Source organism: Ammodytes marinus (assembly GCF_949987685.1).
Source record: "Ammodytes marinus genome assembly, chromosome: 17".
Taxonomy (NCBI): Eukaryota; Metazoa; Chordata; class Actinopteri; order Uranoscopiformes; family Ammodytidae; genus Ammodytes; species Ammodytes marinus.
The window spans coordinates 4,707,855-4,726,219 of record NC_137221.1 but is presented as its reverse complement, the minus strand read 5'-3'; the positions used below and the strand labels follow the sequence as shown (position 1 = coordinate 4,726,219).

General features: G+C 40.2%; 1 protein-coding gene across 1 annotated transcript in view; it reads left to right on the top strand.

The window, feature by feature from the left end:
- LOC307264144 (uncharacterized protein) overlaps positions 1 to 12,800 on the top strand; it is a gene marked incomplete at its 3' end in the record, with an annotated part of 19,727 nt that extends 6,927 nt beyond the window's left edge. Inside the window, exons 2-9 of the mRNA XM_080045415.1 lie at positions 1,285 to 1,390; positions 4,130 to 4,345; positions 5,259 to 5,399; positions 8,001 to 8,159; positions 8,600 to 8,760; positions 9,957 to 10,091; positions 12,024 to 12,143; positions 12,570 to 12,800. Of these exons, the coding sequence (XP_079901541.1) occupies positions 1,291 to 1,390; positions 4,130 to 4,345; positions 5,259 to 5,399; positions 8,001 to 8,159; positions 8,600 to 8,760; positions 9,957 to 10,091; positions 12,024 to 12,143; positions 12,570 to 12,800 (1,263 nt within the window). The 5' untranslated portion in view covers positions 1,285 to 1,290. The remainder of the gene's footprint in view (positions 1 to 1,284; positions 1,391 to 4,129; positions 4,346 to 5,258; positions 5,400 to 8,000; positions 8,160 to 8,599; positions 8,761 to 9,956; positions 10,092 to 12,023; positions 12,144 to 12,569) is intronic.
- Between the last annotated feature and the right edge of the window lie 5,565 nt (positions 12,801 to 18,365).

Here is an 18,365-nt window from a genome sequence, read left to right as displayed (position 1 = left end):
ACAATCCCCCCAGTGTAACCGAGTCCTTATTATCATGCTGGATGGTTTGCCAGGAGCATTCAGAGTGTGATGTACATCCAAATGTACTCAGTGTTTAGTATCAGTTTGAAGTCACACAATTCCTACACTATATCACTGTCATTTGAGGCTGCATGCTGTTTATGGTCTATGTGTGTGTGTGTGTGTGTGTGTGTGTGTGTGTGTGTGTGTGTGTGTGTGTGTGTGTGTGTTTGTGTTAGAGAGAGATGTCTCTAGCACTTAAGCTTGCTCCCTTTTCTCTCCTCAAATGATTTTATCCCATTTTTGTCTTTTTTTTGTCTTTTTTTTAAACTTTTTTGTCATTTTAACTGACAAATTGCATTTTCTTTCTTATTTACAAAAATAACCATTAGCATATATCTTTGTTTTTATCTACATCCCTTCTCCATCTCTCTCCACCTCTTGCCCTCTCTCTTAACCCTTCCTCCCTCTCTCTCTCTTGCCCCTCCCTCCCTTCTCTCCCTCTCTCTTAACCCTCCATCCCTCCCTCCCTCTCTCTTAACTCTCCCTCCCGCCCTCCTTCTCCATCTCTCTCCAACTCTTGCCCTCTCTCTTAACCCTCCCTCCCTCCCTTCTCCCTCTCTCTTAACCCTCCCTCCCTCTCTCCCTCCCTCCTCCCTCTCTCTTAACCCTCCCTCCCTTCTCCCTCTCTCTTAACCCTCCCTCCCTTCTCCCTCTCTCTTAACCCTCCATCCCTCCTCCCTTCTCCCTCTCTCTTAACCCTCCATCCCTCCTCCCTCTCTCTTAACCCTCCATCCCTCCTCCCTTCTCTCTCTCTTAACCCTCCCTCCCTTCTCTCTCTCTCTTAACCCTCCATCCCTCCTCCCTCTCTCTTAACCCTCCATCCCTCCCTCCCTTCTCCCTCTCTCTTAACCCTCCCTCCCTCCCTCCCTCTCTCTTAACCATCCCTCCCTTCTCCCTCTCTCTTAACCCTCCCTCCCTCCCTCCCTTCTCTCTCTCTCTTAACCCTCCATCCCTCCCTCCCTCCTCCCTCTCTCTTAACCCTCCCTCCCTTCTCCCTCTCTCTTAACCCTCCCTCCCTTCTCCCTCTCTCTTAACCCTCCCTCCCTCCCGCCCTCCTCCCTTCTCCCTCTCTCTTAACCCTCCCTCCCTCCTCCCTCTCTCTTAACCCTCCCTCCCTCCTCCCTTCTCTCTCTCTCTTAACCCTTCCTCCCTCCCTCCATCCCTCCCTCCCTCCCTCCCTCCCTCCCTCCCTCCTCCCTCCTCCCTTCTCTCTCTCTCTAGTTGTCTATGGAGGACACCAGCTCCATGCTGCCGCGCCACAAGAGGAAGTCAGCCGACAGCTACGGGATCGGAGCTCTGGCTAAGTCCTCTCTGACAGGTGTGTCAGGTGTGTGTCTGTGCTGCCATGGTAACAGCCCCCATGTTGCCTCCACACGCTCCTAACAAAGAAAGTCAACGCCGGTGAAGTTGTGTCTGTTGTTGAGACCAGATTAAGGGTCAGCCTGGCACCGTCCACCTATATACTGTCGCTGAATTTTCATTTCCCTTCAGTAGTCAGTCTGGCCCTGCAGTATATTCTTAGGTTTCCTCCGGCCAGAATTTTGACACAGTTCTGGTCGGACCAGGCTAATTAAGGGCTAAAAGTCCTTTAAATTTTTTTAATTTGAGGATAAGCCAGTTGAGATGTATCATCGCTCCTCAGACAAACATACAGTACAAATACAATACACAAAACAAACTATTCAAGACAAACACCTACAGTACATACACAGGCTCTCACAATTCTCTCCAAAAACAGCAGCAATGAAAAAACTAATAAATAACAATAATTGCCTCAACAACATTCAGCTTCACTGTAGACGCGGAGCTAGAAGGAGCTTGGATCCAACATGGTCGCCCCTGTGGGTGCCCCCTCCTGTATCACTATGTCACTCTTTACTATTCCCTTCTCTTGCATTAATATCAACAGCAGAAGTCAATGACAGATTCATTTTGCAGAGTCATTGACGGAAATTCAATCAGATCTTTGATTTCAAAGAAACTAAAGTAAGTCACAATGCTTACTTTAATTCCCCTATTGAAGCATCTCCACAGGTGTGTTGGGACATGTAGAGGATCTGTGATGGTGGCAGTGCTGGTGGTGACGTGGCTATATATGGTATTGATATTTGTGAATTAGTGATTTTTATGTGACTTTAAGTGGTTGGCTCTTTTGTGATATATTTCGTTTTTGTGCTACAAACTGTGGGTCACTGTGCTTACGTGTTTGGGTGTAGCACCTCAGTGTTTGTGTATGTTTTTGTAAGGTTTTTCGTTATTGTTGCTGTTGTGTCTGGTGCACTTTAAAATACATATATTGGTATCATTTCTGTAATTGTAATGTATTATGTATAGTGAACTGGTCAGAATTGTCTAGCCTTCATCAGTGCCGTTTAATAATAGTGAATATATAGAATTATTATTATTATAGAATTATTGTTGAAACAGCAAATATTTCCAACAGCATCACCATTCATCTCCATTCATTCCATTGTACATGTACACCTCCCCAATTAGACTCTGTAGGACGTGTCTGGATTCCAAATGAGTTCGGCTGTCATTGTCAAAAGGAGCAAAGCGTTTCTATATTTAGCTCAGGCTGTTGCTGGCCCCCCTGCACCGCGGCTGTGTCTGTGTACTCATGCCTGTTTGAATTTAATTTGATTTTTCTATCGATCAACATTCTCTCTGCGATAGCATTCTGACTTGGGTCCCAACAAAAATCAATGAATATCTCCTCACGATCTGCTACTTGTCTGTACTGTGTGTGCGCTGAAAAATTCCAGTGTTAGTAGTACATAGCCTAGGCTCTGTAAACGGGAATGTTGCTTGATAGCTATAGTGGAGCCCTTTGTGTACATAGGCCTACCGGTTTACAGAGCCTAGGCTGGGTATTAACAATGAATTTCTTTTTCAGCACACACACACAGTACGGACAGATAGCGGATCGCAATAGCAGAATATGCCGTAGTATTCTCGGTTGTGATCAGTCAACTTACAGACAGGTTACATCAGAGAACTTCAAGAGAGAAAGACCCAATCATCGCTTTATGAGCCATTCAACTCATCCACATCCGTCACATCATCATCATCATCTAAAACAACATTCATGCCATTGAACGACCTTCCTACCCTTTTTTTGTTTTCAAAGATAATTTTTTGGGCATTTTCAAGCTTTATTAGATAGTACAGAGTTGAAATGGGGAGACACAGAGACAGAGAGAGAGAGAGAGAGAGAGAGAGAGAGAGAGAGAGAGAGAGAGGGGGGGGGGTGACATGCAGTAAAGGTCCAGGGATCGAATTCGAACCCACGACCACTGCAACGAAGGCCGGAGCCAATATGGTACACGCTCTATCCACTACTCTACCGGAGCGCCCCGACCTTCCTACCTTTTACACTATTGTGTTTATGATTGAGGCATTTTAAGCCAAACAGTAAGACTGAGATTGTACTGAACAGGTGTGAGCGTGTTAGTATGGAGCAAATGTGTTTAAAAAAAAAGATGAAGATGAAGTTTGACATCTTTATAAGCTACTACAGTAGAGCTGTAAGGTCATGGTCACTGAATACATCCAAACCAGTACATGTCTCACCCCCTTGGCATTATCCATAATAGTTTCAAGTTCATAAATGTTTCATGTCTCTCCACATCATCACCCAGTGCTCATATTCATTCTACTCATACACCCCCTCCGTGCCTCAGTTGGAGGTGTCATTTTGACTGTGTTTTGTGTGTGTGTGTGTGTGTGTGTGTGTGTGTGTGTGTGTGTGTGTGTGTGTGTGAATGTGTGTGAATGTGTATATGTGTGTGTTTGTGTGTATGCCTCTATGTGTCTGTATGAATCTGTGTGTGTGTGTGTGTGTGTGTGTGTGTGTGTGTGTGTGTGTGTGTGTGTGCATATATGTGTGGTGCGTGTATGTGTGTGAGTGTGTGTGTATGTTTTCCTGTGTGTGTGTGTGTGTGTGTGTGTGTGTGTGTGTGTGTGTGTGTGAATGTGTATGTCTGTGTTTCTGTCTATGTGTGTGTGTTTGTGTGTGTGTATGTCTGTGTTTCTATCTGTGTGTGTGTGTATATACCTGTCTTAGGTGTGAGTCGCACCATGAAAGACAAAGTGACCAAGCCGACTGCGATGGCCCAGGGGAAGGTGGCTCACATGATCGAGTGGCAGAGCTGGGGCGTCCCCTCCGCGGGGCCGGCCGGAGCCAAAGGCCACAACCTGCAGAGGGAGAAGCAGAGGAGGCTGGAAAACGACATGTACAGTGATCTGAGTGATGGGGAGAAGGAGGCGCGCTTTGCTGCAGGTGAGGGGCGCAGCGCGGAACTAGTTTAAAGCTCCCATATTATACACTTTTCGGTTCTATTATACACCATATTATATGGTCTTAGTGGTCCCTAATACGTTTTTCTTTAATTGTTTGCTGAAAAAAACTTTCAGATAATGTATTGTACTATGCTGATGTTCAGCTAATCTCACAATGGCCTATTTTTTAAAAAGAGCTGCAGCTCCCCTCGTAAATATACAATCTTTGAGCTCCCCCCGCCCCCTGTCCGGAAGCGAAGCCAGATACGCCTCGCCCTCTGTCTGTCAGGGCCGTGGACCAATAAGAAATAGGGGTGTGGGCTACACAGTGGAAGCTTCTGGCTTTCCAGTTTGTGAGGTCAGAAAAGGGGAGAATTCTGACTGGAGTATATTGAGGGGGAGGGGTGGGGGTTTCAGAAAAGGGGAGAGTGAGAAAAGGAGAGATTGTCTCTAGGCACACCGTGGACGCATGGATATGTTGGAACACATTTAAAAAGTGCATTTAGCATAATATGCGACCTTTAATTCAAAGTACAACATCAACTAAAATGTATTCAGTTTACCCTGGAGGCCAAGTGTAAGTTTCTGCTACATTTGACAAAATCCCTCCCTTTTTAAAAAAACAAACTATTGTTACTTACTGTTGACTTTGCTATGATGAATGCTTTGTAAAGTATGTAAGTTTATGTTTTTGTTGTACCTTTGATGTATGTTTTGTGCTATTAAATCATAGGGATCTGTAGGCATCATGCAGCAGTCTGTGATCTCCGAGTAAAAAGAAAATCCTCAATGCTTTTTGAAATATTGTGCTCACAAAAACATTACGCAATGAAAAGTATAATGTTGAAACTGAAAATGTGCATAATATGTGATCTTTAATTTGAGCAAATAAACTAACCTGTGTCTGTCTGTAGGCATCATGCAGCAGTTTGCGATCTCGGAGGCGACTCTGTTTGGTTTCATCTCTATGGACGGAGAGAGTAACGGCTGTGACTCCAACCAGGGCAGCGCGGCTCATCTGAGTGAAGTCAACCAGGAGAGCATCACCAGCAGAGGTACACGGCTGTTTAGAACATTGTGCAAAATGGCGTAACATGATTCTGTTGTAGTTTTTTTTAATCTTTTTATTTGACTTTATTTCTTTACCTTATTGTATTTTAATGTTAGGTGGGCATCCTTTATACGCCCTTCGGTTTTTCTTTTGTCCCACCCGTGCATTTATATAATGTCTAAGTGAATCTTTTTGCCATTTTAATCTTGTTTATCGCACAAATAAAACTAAACTAACCTAAATTAAGTTAAATGGCTACTGGGTAAGATGACTACAAGGGTTTGGCTCTGAGTGATTATGGTTTTAAACTGGTGGTGTATTCGGTTGGACTCTTTGACGCTGATCAGACATTGTGTGGGACCATTGCATATCTAAACTACTCACAGAAGGGAACTTTAGTGAATACAGTAGTTTAGTGTAAGGCTATTGCACAGCTGTAACTTAAGGGTGTTGGATAGGGAAGAGTAAATCCCCCCAAAAATTGTGAATTCTGGCACTCTGTCTCTACTTGCACAAATAGATTTATTCAATAGCAACGTTTTGGCACCAGACCTACATCAGGCGGGAAATCACCCTTTGGAAAAAGATAGAAATCTAAAGCACTCAGAGTCAAAACCACTTACACAGCATGGCTATACGTTATGCTGCATGATCTCCGTTTGTGAGGGTGTAATAGCATTACAGGTTTCTCACAAATTCTGTTGGAACCTAATTCAGCCATGTGAGGTATTCTGTCAATAAGCCATAGAGGACATTTGAAGGTCAGACACACAGCTGCTGCACATTTCTGCCTTTCACGGCCATTTAACTGCTCTGCCTCAAAAACCAAACACAATCATCAATCGGTCATTTCTGTGTCGTGAAGAGAATTTAAAGGAATACTTCACCCATACAGAACCGGCGGTCTAGCATTATAAAATCGCTATTATAATATAATGTTGATAATGAATGAGGTTTTTCTTCCCTCAGTCTTCCCTCAGTCTTCCCTTAGCCCAGCTGTCCTGTTAATCCTAACCCTACATTTTACCAGTTGTGATGTTACACGTAGGAAAATGTAGGGTTAGACAGTGAGACCATAAAACACTCTTTCTGCCTTTTGCACAGGCTAGGATGAACCGATCTTTAATTTTTTTGCACATTTATACTACAATGGATCTCAGAGTTCAATGCACCTTCATATTTCCACCGGTGAAGTAGGTCTTTAACCCTACAATTCAGTATTCAAAGAGTTGTATCCAAACAAGGAAGTGAATAGAATTAAAATGTAGTCATAGCAGATTTCACTCCACACTTGATTGTATTACAACATATCTGTTCTGGGAAACAAAGGCATATTGTGCTTTGAGCCTCAGGTGGAGAGATGTCTGGTTAGTTTAGTTTTTAATGGGATGATAAAACAGAGAGAAAGGAACGGAAGAGAACAATTTGCTCAGAGCGTTTTATATAGTAAAACCTCATCTGACCTCAAAGATTACGTCATAATATCAAAACTAACAGTACAAACACACACACACACATCCTTGTACTTCTATCTTTGTTTGGACACTCATTGACATAGTGCCTTCCCTAGCCCCTTACCATAACCTCATCAAAACTAAATGCCTAACCACAGCCCTTACACTAACCCTAACATAAACCTAATTCATACCTGAACCTTAAAACCTAGTGTTAACCCTCAAACAGCCCTTTGAAGAAGTGAGGACCGGGCAAAATGTCCTCACTCCGATTTAAAAAAACTAAAACTGGTCCTCACAAAGAAATATACCTGTGCAAGTACACACACACACACACACACACACACACACACACACACACACACACACACACACACACACACACACACACACACACACACACTCGATTAAAAAGCTACTTGATATCCTTCATGGGTTTTGCCCCATTATAACAACACTGCTGCAGATAGGCTAATCATATTACTATTAAAGTAATTACAGTTTGTTGCTGTTAATAAGGTCAGGTTTATTTTTTAATAGGGATTCATAAGAGCGTCTTCACCTAATCACAGAATCAACTCTTCAGGGTTTGCGGTATCGCTTCTTTGTTTGGTGGCATTGTTTTTGTGTGAAGGCTCGCTGTGCCTCTTGCTTTCGTCTTGGGTTTTTGAACACCCTTTGCTACATTTTCATCCACCTCTCTCTTCTCTTTCACACTATCCTCCTTCTCATCACCGTTTGTTTTTTTCCCTAAAGGTGGAGTAAGTGATTCTGGTGAACGCTTGTTGTTAAAATCACTTTTTGTCAAAATCAGTGAATAACTCCTCACGATCCGCTATCTATCTATATTTTGTTGTCAATACACAGCCTAGGTTCTGTAAACAGGCATGTTGCTAGTTACAGTGGGACCCCTTTGTTTACATTCTCTTTTGTTTACATATCGGTTTACAGAGCCTAGGCTGTGTATTAACACTTTTTTCCCCCAGCACACACACAGTATAGACAGGTAGCGGATCGTGGTCATATATTCACTGATTTTTACAAAAAAGTGATTTTGACAACAAGAAATTCTCCAGAATCACTGACTCCACCTTTAAAATTGTTCCAAATTCTCCTGTACTGTTTCTCACTCCTGTTACCTGTGTTTCCAGACCAGGTTGTCCACCACCACTCGTCTGCGGAGGTGTGGCCTCACTCCTACATCTCCCAGGGCCTTTACTGTCTGTCCTCCTCTGACGCCTGGGAGCCAATCAGCACGCAGCCCTCTGGTGTGGCTTCTCCTGCTGCCGGCTCATACATCATGGGTGCTGGTGAGGGTCCATTATTTTTTTATTTTTTATTATTTTAATTTTTTTACACGGACAGTGCACAATTTAAAAACAATGGAACCAGAGTAAGCTAGTAGCTGATTTGCATCTGTTGTCATTTTATCTTAATTGTTGTTTACCTCTACTGAGCATGCTCCACCTGCACTCAATACTCAATGCGCATCCTCACAATGTTCTTCTACTTTGTTTGACATGACGCATTATTGGCAGTTGGATTATGTCAACATTTTCAATAGTTTTTTTTTTTTATTTTTTTTGCGTTGTGTGTGTTCTAAGACATTGTCGTTGTCCTTTTTAAATGTCTGTGTAAGTGTGGAAATTCTAAAAACTATTTCTCAACAAAGCTTGACTGTGTGAATGTTATCACTAAGTAATAAAATGAATGAATGAATAACTTACTGCGCGTTGTGTGGCTGTCCCAGGAGGCAGTAGTGGAGCAGGGGGGACGCCGGCTGAAGGCTTCGAGGGATCCATCGGCTCCTATCAGTCTCATCTCACTCTGCAGCAGCACAACCAACTGCAGCAGCTGCAACAACTGCAACAGCTGCACCACTACCAGCAGCAACAGATCCTACAGTACCAGGTCAGTAGTGTTTTTTTTTATTTTAATTTTTTTATTATTTTTTTATTATTGCTCATTACAAATATACAAACTAACACAGTGGTTTATAATTCAAGCCATGGAAACAGTTTGCTTTATACATCCATACACCATCAATATATATCCATAAATACAATACATTTTATACATTCAAAAAGGCCAATGCTGAAACCAAATAATTCTATTTTGCCTTTACATACACTATGTCTTCCAGGAGGGATGTTGTGCTCATAAATACACTGTACACAGTAAGACATTGTGTATGTACATATTAATCCTGCAGCACGACCCAAACACAGAAAAGTACCAAATCAGTAGTAGCCTAATAATAGCTTGAGTTACTATGACTATGAACTATGACTTTTCATTCATGTAGTCTGTTGTTATTGACTCTGGCACTAAAAACAGGTGCATCGCAAAATTTTTTAATATCAATGAAAAGTAAATTATTTTCTGTAATTCAATTTAAAAAGGTGAAACTTTCCTACATTAAAAATGCATTGGACGTGAAGCTGAGAGGTTTTACAGCAAACAAAGTGAATCATGATGAACTAAGGCTCCCAAAGACAAAGGCCACTGTTGCATTGTTACATCTCAGAGCTCATTAAAAAGCTTTTGAGAGTTTTGAAATAATAACTTGGAAAGGTCGGGGACTGTGTCTGAGAAAAGGTGAACTGATCCAAGACCGCAATGGAAATGAACCTGTTGGCTTTTCTCTGTCTATTTTTACGCTCTCCCTTGTGAAGAAGACTGTTGAATATATTTCATGACTTCATTAATAATGTGATGCATAAGAGCCTGATTGTCCCCCTTCCCTCCTGCCCCATCTGGCCAGGCCCGGTCTGCACTCACACTAGTCCTAACGATCCGGGCCTAGGCTCCATTGCTCCTTGCTTATACATCACCACGTCTGTTTTATATGTATGTGCATATTTGTATCAGATTGTTTTAGAATATTTTCATCAAGACACATTTTTTTTTACAAACATTTCACTTCCACATCGGACCAACGCAAACCTTCGGGCAACATTGCGTGCATGGACCTATTGGGTCGCAAGGAACAGTCTCATAATTTAGCAAACAAAGACAAAAAGATTTAGTCAAAAAGTGATCGTGACGATAAGCTTTCGCTATAATCACTTACCTCTCTCTCTCTCTTTCTCTCTCTCTCTATCCAGTCTCTAGAGCCCCGGACCCACAGTGCGTCCCATTCGCTGCAGGCGACCCCCAACAGCACCATCCACAGCCTGGGTCCGCCCACACACCCGCGCCTGGCCGACCTGTGGAGCTCTGCTCAGCTGGAGGCGCACCACGTAGGCACAAGCCTGCTGAATCCAAATGGTCAGAGAACAGACTCTGCGGACTAGAGAGGATTAGGACAGGGCTAGGCATCTATACTCTGTGGAATATAGATGATGGTTTATACACAATCACAGCACAGGCAAGACTTGGACAGGACTAAAGGCATCTATACATGCATTACAAAAATTGCGGACAATAATAATAATAATAATAATAATAATAATAATAATAATAATAATAATAATAATAATACATTTTATTTATATAGCGCTCTTCTCTCACTCAGAGTGCTTAAAATAGAATAATTAATAGACTTTATTACCGATTTATGGTCAAATATAAAAAGAAAAAAGGACAATAAATAAAACGTACAATAGATACAAAGTCCTAAAGGCACACATTTATAAATAGAGTATCTAAGAAATATACTTAAAATAATGCAATAACTTATATATATATACACCCTATTGATGATGGTGTGTACACAATCACAGCAGGTAAGACTAGGCCAGGACTAGGCTTTATAAATATATATATAGAGAGAGAGATTTTGGAACAGATTGAGTCAGTCATTGTTACCATGACAGCATGGATTATTATGAATATGAATGAAGCTAAGGTCTTGATCCCATTTTTTCAGCCAGGTGTCTTCAAAGGTGAAAAAAGCTGATGTTGAAATTCTGCACAAGACTAGCCTTGTAGCAGCCAATAATGTAATAATGGTCGATATCGGAATGAATTTTTTCATTTTTAATGTTAAAGCTTAGCTAGTAACTTGCCAATAACGTAATAAAATGTCTGAACCACTAACGAAATAACTTGTAGAGTTAGTAGGTGTGTTTGTGTGGTCAGGCCTTTAAGCAGGAATTCTGATAATTTATAGCCAATAAATCATGTTATATAAAGTGATATAAGTATATTATTACATTGTTGGCTCTGGTTATTACAGTTTGTAAGGATTTTTTTCAAACCAGGCCAATAATGTAACAACCCGCAAATAAGGTACGCCTATTACGTTATTACATAATGGCAAAAAGTTATTAAGTTAATGAATAATGATCCAGAAAATTCAATTACTTTATTGGCAAGTTACTATATAATAATCTTTTATGAAAAAAAAATAATCTTACGCTATTGGCTTCTACAAGTAAGCCATCGTAGTCATTTTCCATTTTGTTTGACATTCATCTTGGCTAATGTGTTCTTGTCTTCTTGGATCTGGCTTTGTTTATATCAGCAGGTTTATTTAACACACATCTAGTGCAGTGAATGATGGGAAGGCTAAACTGTCGGCAAGGTAAGACACGGGCTGGAAGTTTTGCATGGATGGAGCACTTTGCCCCAAACAGTCTGCATGACAAGCCTGCAGCGGAGCGGATGACTTTCACACTACGGACACACTTTAAAACCTTTGCCTGGTTCCTTCAGAGTAGCATGCTTTAAAAGTCCGCAAGTTTGCAACTCTCAGCATTTGGATTCAGCAACTGTGTATGTTGTATTGTACCTTTAAGTGTGTGCATTTTCTCTTTATGGTGTCCTAACCAAAAGCTCTGGTTTGGGACGGATTTTGGGACGGATTTTCTTACTTCTTTACTATTTTCTTTGCCTGTTTCTATATGTTTGTGACTGTTAAAAGCAACTGAAGTAATATTGTTGATGTCAGTTTTTCATTCAATATACTGTATGTTAAAACTTTGTTTCTACTCGATTGGCAATGAATGTAATCAACATTCTTTGGAAAGATAAAGTTACGCACTATGGCGATGTCTTGAATGTTACAATACAAACATTCATTTATAGGAAAAAGTCACGCATAGCTTTAAAAAAACTGCAGACATTTGAGACATGTTGAGATATCTAGTTTAAAATAGATGCAGCAATATTACACACAAAAAAACAACCAATTGAAATAGTTACCTTACTGTTTGAAGGTGGAGGTTCAGGGGCAGATGAGTGGACAGATGGCTGACACCGTCGGAGTGGTGGAGACGGTCGGAGAAGAACCAGAGCTGGAGTCTGAAGGTTTCCCTGAGCAACACGAAGAGGAAGAGGAGCTGACGAAGGTAACGTTTACCTTTATAATTATTTTAATTAACATAGTGATTCTGGAGAACGCTTGTTGACCAAATCTGTGAATATCTCCTCACTATCCGCTACCTGCACTGTGTGTGCACTGAAAAAAAGCCTAGGCTCTGTATACTTGAATGTTGCCGCCAGCTACGATGGCCCATTTGTTTACATACCAGTTAACAGAGCCTAGGCTGTGTATAAACACTGGAATTTCTGTTCAGCACACACACACAGTACGGACAGGTAGCAGATCGTAAGGAGATATTCACTGATTTTGACAAAAAACTAGTACAAAAATTGTATGTGACAACAAGCGTTCTCCAGAATCACCGACTCCACCTTTAACCCCATGACATATCCTAACTGTAGCATCCCACACTGTCTTTCTAACACTTCATTTCCTGGTCTTTGTTTAACAGGTAGAAGAAGTCACATTAACCTTGGAGCCGGAGCCGCGCTCTTTGACGGCGTCCCCTCTTCGCTCAGAGTCCCCATCGACTAGAGGCCTGAGCCCCGGACTGCCCACACACACAGCCGAATACATCACCGAGAGGATTCCCTTTGACGTCACGGTTACGCCCTGTGTCGTCCAATCAAAAGAGGCTGAGGCCAAGGAGGAGGCCGCCATTGTTGTTGTCGCGACCAATTGAATCATATTAGGGACCGGGAAAATAAACTTGACAATAAAAAAGGAAATGAATACTTCAATAATCAAATCAAGCTATTCTATCTCAACTCCCAACACCCTCCCCCCTCACCAACTATTTATTTACCCACTTGGAGGCTGAGGAAATTCGGGAAGACTTTTTCAGATGAAAACGTTGGATGTTTCAATGTATCACAAATGCCAAGAAGAAATCCTTTAAGATACAGAAGGAAATGTTGAATATGAATGAACGTGACAATATAAATACTGTATTTAAAGGTGGAGTCAGTGATTTCTTTACAGTACATGCCAGTTTACAGAGCCTAGGCTGTGTATTTATGAACACTGGATTTTCTTTCAGCGCACCCACAGTACGGACAGGTAGCAGATATTTACATATTTTGACGAAAAAGTGATTTTGAAAGCAAGAATCGCGGACTCCACCTTTAAGGCAGAGAAGAGACTTGAATTCAGTGACTGCTGAAGCAAACTGCGCGACATGGATGGATTCACAAAACGTTTGGAGCAATCGGACCAAATCGCCTGAACTAAATGCTGTAATAGTCGGACTGTAGGCAGATGGATATATGTGAAAGTCTCAAAAAACTACAAGAAATATGTAAAAAGAAGAAGAAAATAGGACAAGGAGATGGAGATGGATGGAAGGGGCCTAGATACAAAATTCAGTACAATACAACACACATGGAATCAACAACACTTCGAGAACAGTATTTGCAAATAATTCTAAGTGCTTTCTTCAGTCGCGTGTCAAATTTGCAGGACAAGAAATACAGCCGGACATTGTAAATGATTTGATTTGCTTATGTGTGTGTATTTTGCGTTGATAGACAGCTTGTCTGAGCCTTAGTTGAGATGATATTATGAGGACACACTTGGAGTTATTTGCAAAAATCTGGACACAATCTGGACACGACCAAAAGAAAAGTGCATGCTTTTTAACAGTGTCCCGGCCCCTCTAAAAGTATAACACAGCATACAGTACACAGTGATAATATATCAAATTGCTTTTTTATAATAAAAGGGAAAAATCTAATAAATTGATAAGTATTTGTATGAATGTTAAGACTTTATGTTTGTATGTATGAGTGTAGCTTTGTTTGTGTGTTAAATATATATATTCTGGAAAAACAGACTCTTCTTGGTGCTATTCTGTTTTGTTCTGTTCTATACTGTATGTTCACATGTTGACAACCGTTTAAAGCCATAGTGTGTAACTTCTGTCGCCCCCATGAGGAATTCTGAGTCATTACAACAACACTTTCGGTGCATCTACATGAGGTAAAGCCTTCAGTGATGGCACATGGATTTTATACCTTCTGCTGTACGTCCAGGTTTTTCCTTAGCAGTAGAATCAACAACTGAAAAATGTCTTGGGCTCTTCTTGGGATTTTTCTGAGCTCCTGCACCAGTGTCAGGGGGGTCGACACCAGTTTGTAAACGCTGCCATGCTGAGAAATACAGATAGAGTTTTGTGGAGCTGATAATAGGCTTAATCAACTTTGTGTCAACTCGTTTGGCGATGGCTTCAATGTAACCGACATCCATTTATATGAAAAATGTACGCACTAAAATGCAAAAGACAAGCACGGCTTAAATTACGTGCTGTGTATTTTTTAAGCTGCAGTATTTGGGTCAGAGTTGATTTGTTCTCAGAGCTCCACTTAAACACTTAGATTGTTTTAATCATCACAAGAGCCTCATTAACTAAACTGCTCCTTGGAGACTCCATCAAAGAAGAGCCTCTTATCCCTGTAAGTGCTATTATTCCTATGAGGTAGTTTGAGGGTTTTCTGGTGTGTGCGTTTGGCTGTTGTGTTTTCATTTCACAAAAGCAATTGTGTATTTGGTTAACGCCAATTTAAAAACAGATAAATTATAGTATGTGCTGCAACATAGAAAAAGTCCTTGGAAGCAACAGACGTTAGTGACTTAATATGAATGAGTCAAGTGGAGATGTGTTTGTGGTTATGAGCTCAAACATATGGAAATAATGAGAATTTATGTAACAATTGCATCTGACCAAGAAGTCAGACAAAAAAATAATTATATTCACACATTGCATTATATTGATAATTTAGCACCATAGATCACCATCTGACAGGACTGTGTGGGCGTGGGCGTATAAAACAATCACCATGGCAATAGTCATTGTTTTTATAACAGGTTAAGCCAGAGAACTGCCGTGATTGGTTCAAAATACTTATTGTGTAATAACAACAAGAGCATAGCCCCCTCCTTATCTAAACCAACATGCTGTAAAGTTAATCAAACTTAGATGACAATATCTTTAATTTGGATTGATACATTTACCTGTAACTCTTTTCAGCTGCTTTACTATCACGAAACGTAACTCCCCAAGTGACATAGTTAGAAAGATTTTGTGGATTTGGGTTTACAGGGGCTTTAAAGGTGCAGTGTGTAATATGACATCATTACAAAGTTCTAGAATGCAACACTCCCTGGGTAACCCCAACCCTTTAGAATAATAACAGAAGCTACAGTGGCCTTCAAGGACAAGAACAATTCTAAATTTTAAACAATGCACCTGATGACATTCCAACTATGACACTTTCAAGATGGCGGCACTAGGCCTTGGTCCAAAATATGCAGAAATATAGACATATATGAGACCCTTTCTAAGGGAAAAAAAAATTATTAAAAAAAAAATTTTCAGCCATAATGCATTAAATTAAATGTACTTATGGATATTATAATTACTTTCTACAAAATGTGCTGGGAAATAAACCCCCAAATTCTACACACTGCAGGTTTAAGAAAAAAAAAACAAGACACCTGCCTGTAGAATATGTGGGAAGAAGCAACACAATGTAATTTAGTGAGATATCAGTCAAACTGCATAATTACACTGTTGTTCAATCAATTTAACCGCTTTAGTCTTTAAAAATTAAATTGGCCATAATCTGAAATCCCTCACTGTGGCAGAAGAGCTATAACTAAATGACTCTAATATAACATTGAGATAACCAGAAGTGACAGCTACTCAACTACTCGCACAGAATAACACAAGCTATTATGAAGCAATCAAGATAAGAAACCGCATATGAAAATCCCATCATCCTGTCAAAATAAAGTTAAAGTTAATATGAAAGAGGATCAAATGTGCTTGGGCGTATTACGTTGCTAGTTACAATGATTAAAGCTATTCTATATCCATGAGGAATTCTGACTAATTACAACAACAATGTCTGTCGGTGCATCTACATGAGTTAAAGCCTTCAGTGATGGCGCATGGATTTTATTTATACCTTCTGCTGTACGTCCAGGTTCTTTCTTAGCAGTAGAATCAACAACTGAAACATTTCTTGGGTGCTCCTTGGGATTTTTCTGAGATTGTGCAACACTTTTGTCCTTGTGATTTCAAAAGGAAAACATATATGTCTGTCCTACCTTTTGCTTCCAGATTGGGCCCGGATGCCTGCAGTTAAAATGTGTTCGCTTTCGTCGCGCCTGATCTGTATAAATAAAGGTTAAAATCGAAAAAGAGAGCAAATTAAAGCATTTCACTTAATAAAACTTTATTCCGCTACATCATTCACAGTTTTATAAATAACCAGATAACATTAGACTCTACTCAAAAAGATAAATACATACATACATTCACCAAAACTAAACGGACACAATAAAAATTCAGACAAACAGACATTTATTTTATTGTATTACAGTATGACTGGGTTTAAGACATCAGGGTACTTGCTTGTATAGCCAATGATCAGAACTGTATTTTATAGTCAAGAAAATCTTAAGAAAAAGTAGAAAAAAATTCAAGTGAAGACGATCACTAAGATGCTATTTTAGTGACCAGTAGTTTTGGGATTGGGTTTAAATTTCCATTATGTGATAGTTTAGATATTAAACCGAGCAAAATCATTAATAAAAACTATTAAAAAAATATAGCATTATTTTAGCTGATGGTCTCGTTTGCTGTTACAGGTTATGTATTATCATCAAAGGAAAAATAAGATGTTTTAGAAACATTTAAAAGTTCCTCGTAGTCTCTTTAAATTATTATTTGCAGAAATCTGGAAGGTGATCTGGTGAGCTAAAAAAAAAAATAAAAAAATAAAAATCCAGGACCCATTGAGCGGCCGCCTTTAGCTGCACCATCTATCAACTTAAGCGTTTAGCAATGAGCTCTGAGGCTGCGTGCACAAGGTCAGCTCACACTTTGAAGGACGTTTGGTTTGGTTTCATAGCTTTGGACAAATCTTCCACAGTGGACTGAGCAGGGCCATTAGCTTACTGCTGTCCACTCCAGATGGTCTGTCGGGCAGTTTATAAAATCAATAGCTTTTGCTCTCGACACATAAAAACCTTTTTTTTCTTTCTTTTTTAAGACACACACGATCGGGGGAGAGAGAAAGGGTTCACTGGGTTTGGATTGCTCTTTAAAACAACCTGTATTATCTTAAAGGTGGAGTCAGTGATTCTGGAGAACGCTTGTTGTCAACATCAGTGGATATCTCCTCGTGATTCGCTACCTGACTGTACTGTGTGTGCGCTGGAAAAAAATAGGTGTTAATACACAGCCTTGGCTCTGTAAACTGGTATGTAAACAAAAGATATGTAAACGAAGGTGTCCACTGTAGCTGGCAACATGCCCGTTTACAGAGCCTAGGTTGTGTATTAATGAGATAATTTTATTTTTTATTTTCAGCGCACACACAGTACGGACAGGTAGCGGATCGTGAGGAGATATTCACAGATTTTGACACAAAGTGATTTTGACAACAAGCATTCTCCAGAATCACTGACTCCACCTTTAATAAAAACCTAACAAGGCAACATACATGTATTTTGACAAACACAGAGATGTATCTATATCCAAAGTGTAACAATGTAAATGATAGCAGTATATTAACACGCTTATAATAATGCATGGCAATGTGTGTATGTCGGTGTGAAAAACAACCAAAGGGAAAGTATCAAAACAATACTGTACACATACGGAGCTTATTAAGAAAAAACATAGTGGATGGATTGAGCAAGGCATATATGGAGTTGTTTTCCTATCTTACAAAAGTGCTGATGATTTACTGTATTAAGTTCAGATTAATTACAGAAGCTACGGTGGCCTTCAAGGACAAGAAGCTAGTTACTAAAGATGGCATCATCCACCACCACTGCCTCACCACTGTCTTTCTACAATATCAAGTGATGAGGTGAAGATGTATTTAGTTATTCTATAGTACTTAGGTGCAACAGCGGCGTTTTTAAAGTTGGGAATTCTCTCAAATTGAAAGACCAGACTCTCGAATAAAAATAGAGAAAAATAATATATCCAAAGACACAGGGACAGACATGATAGTGAGGGGATGCATAAACTTAGCTTAGCTTCAAGCAAACACACAGCTTGCTTTAACAAATCTTTGCTCTACAAACGCGGTGCTGACAAAAAGAGGTAAAATGGCCCAAAGACCAGAGCAGAGCGACAAATTAACAACAAAAAACAAAATATTAAAACACAAATCACACCATTAAAAAAAAGTTTTCCATTATAAAAAAACAATAGCCATCACTTGTTTCTTAA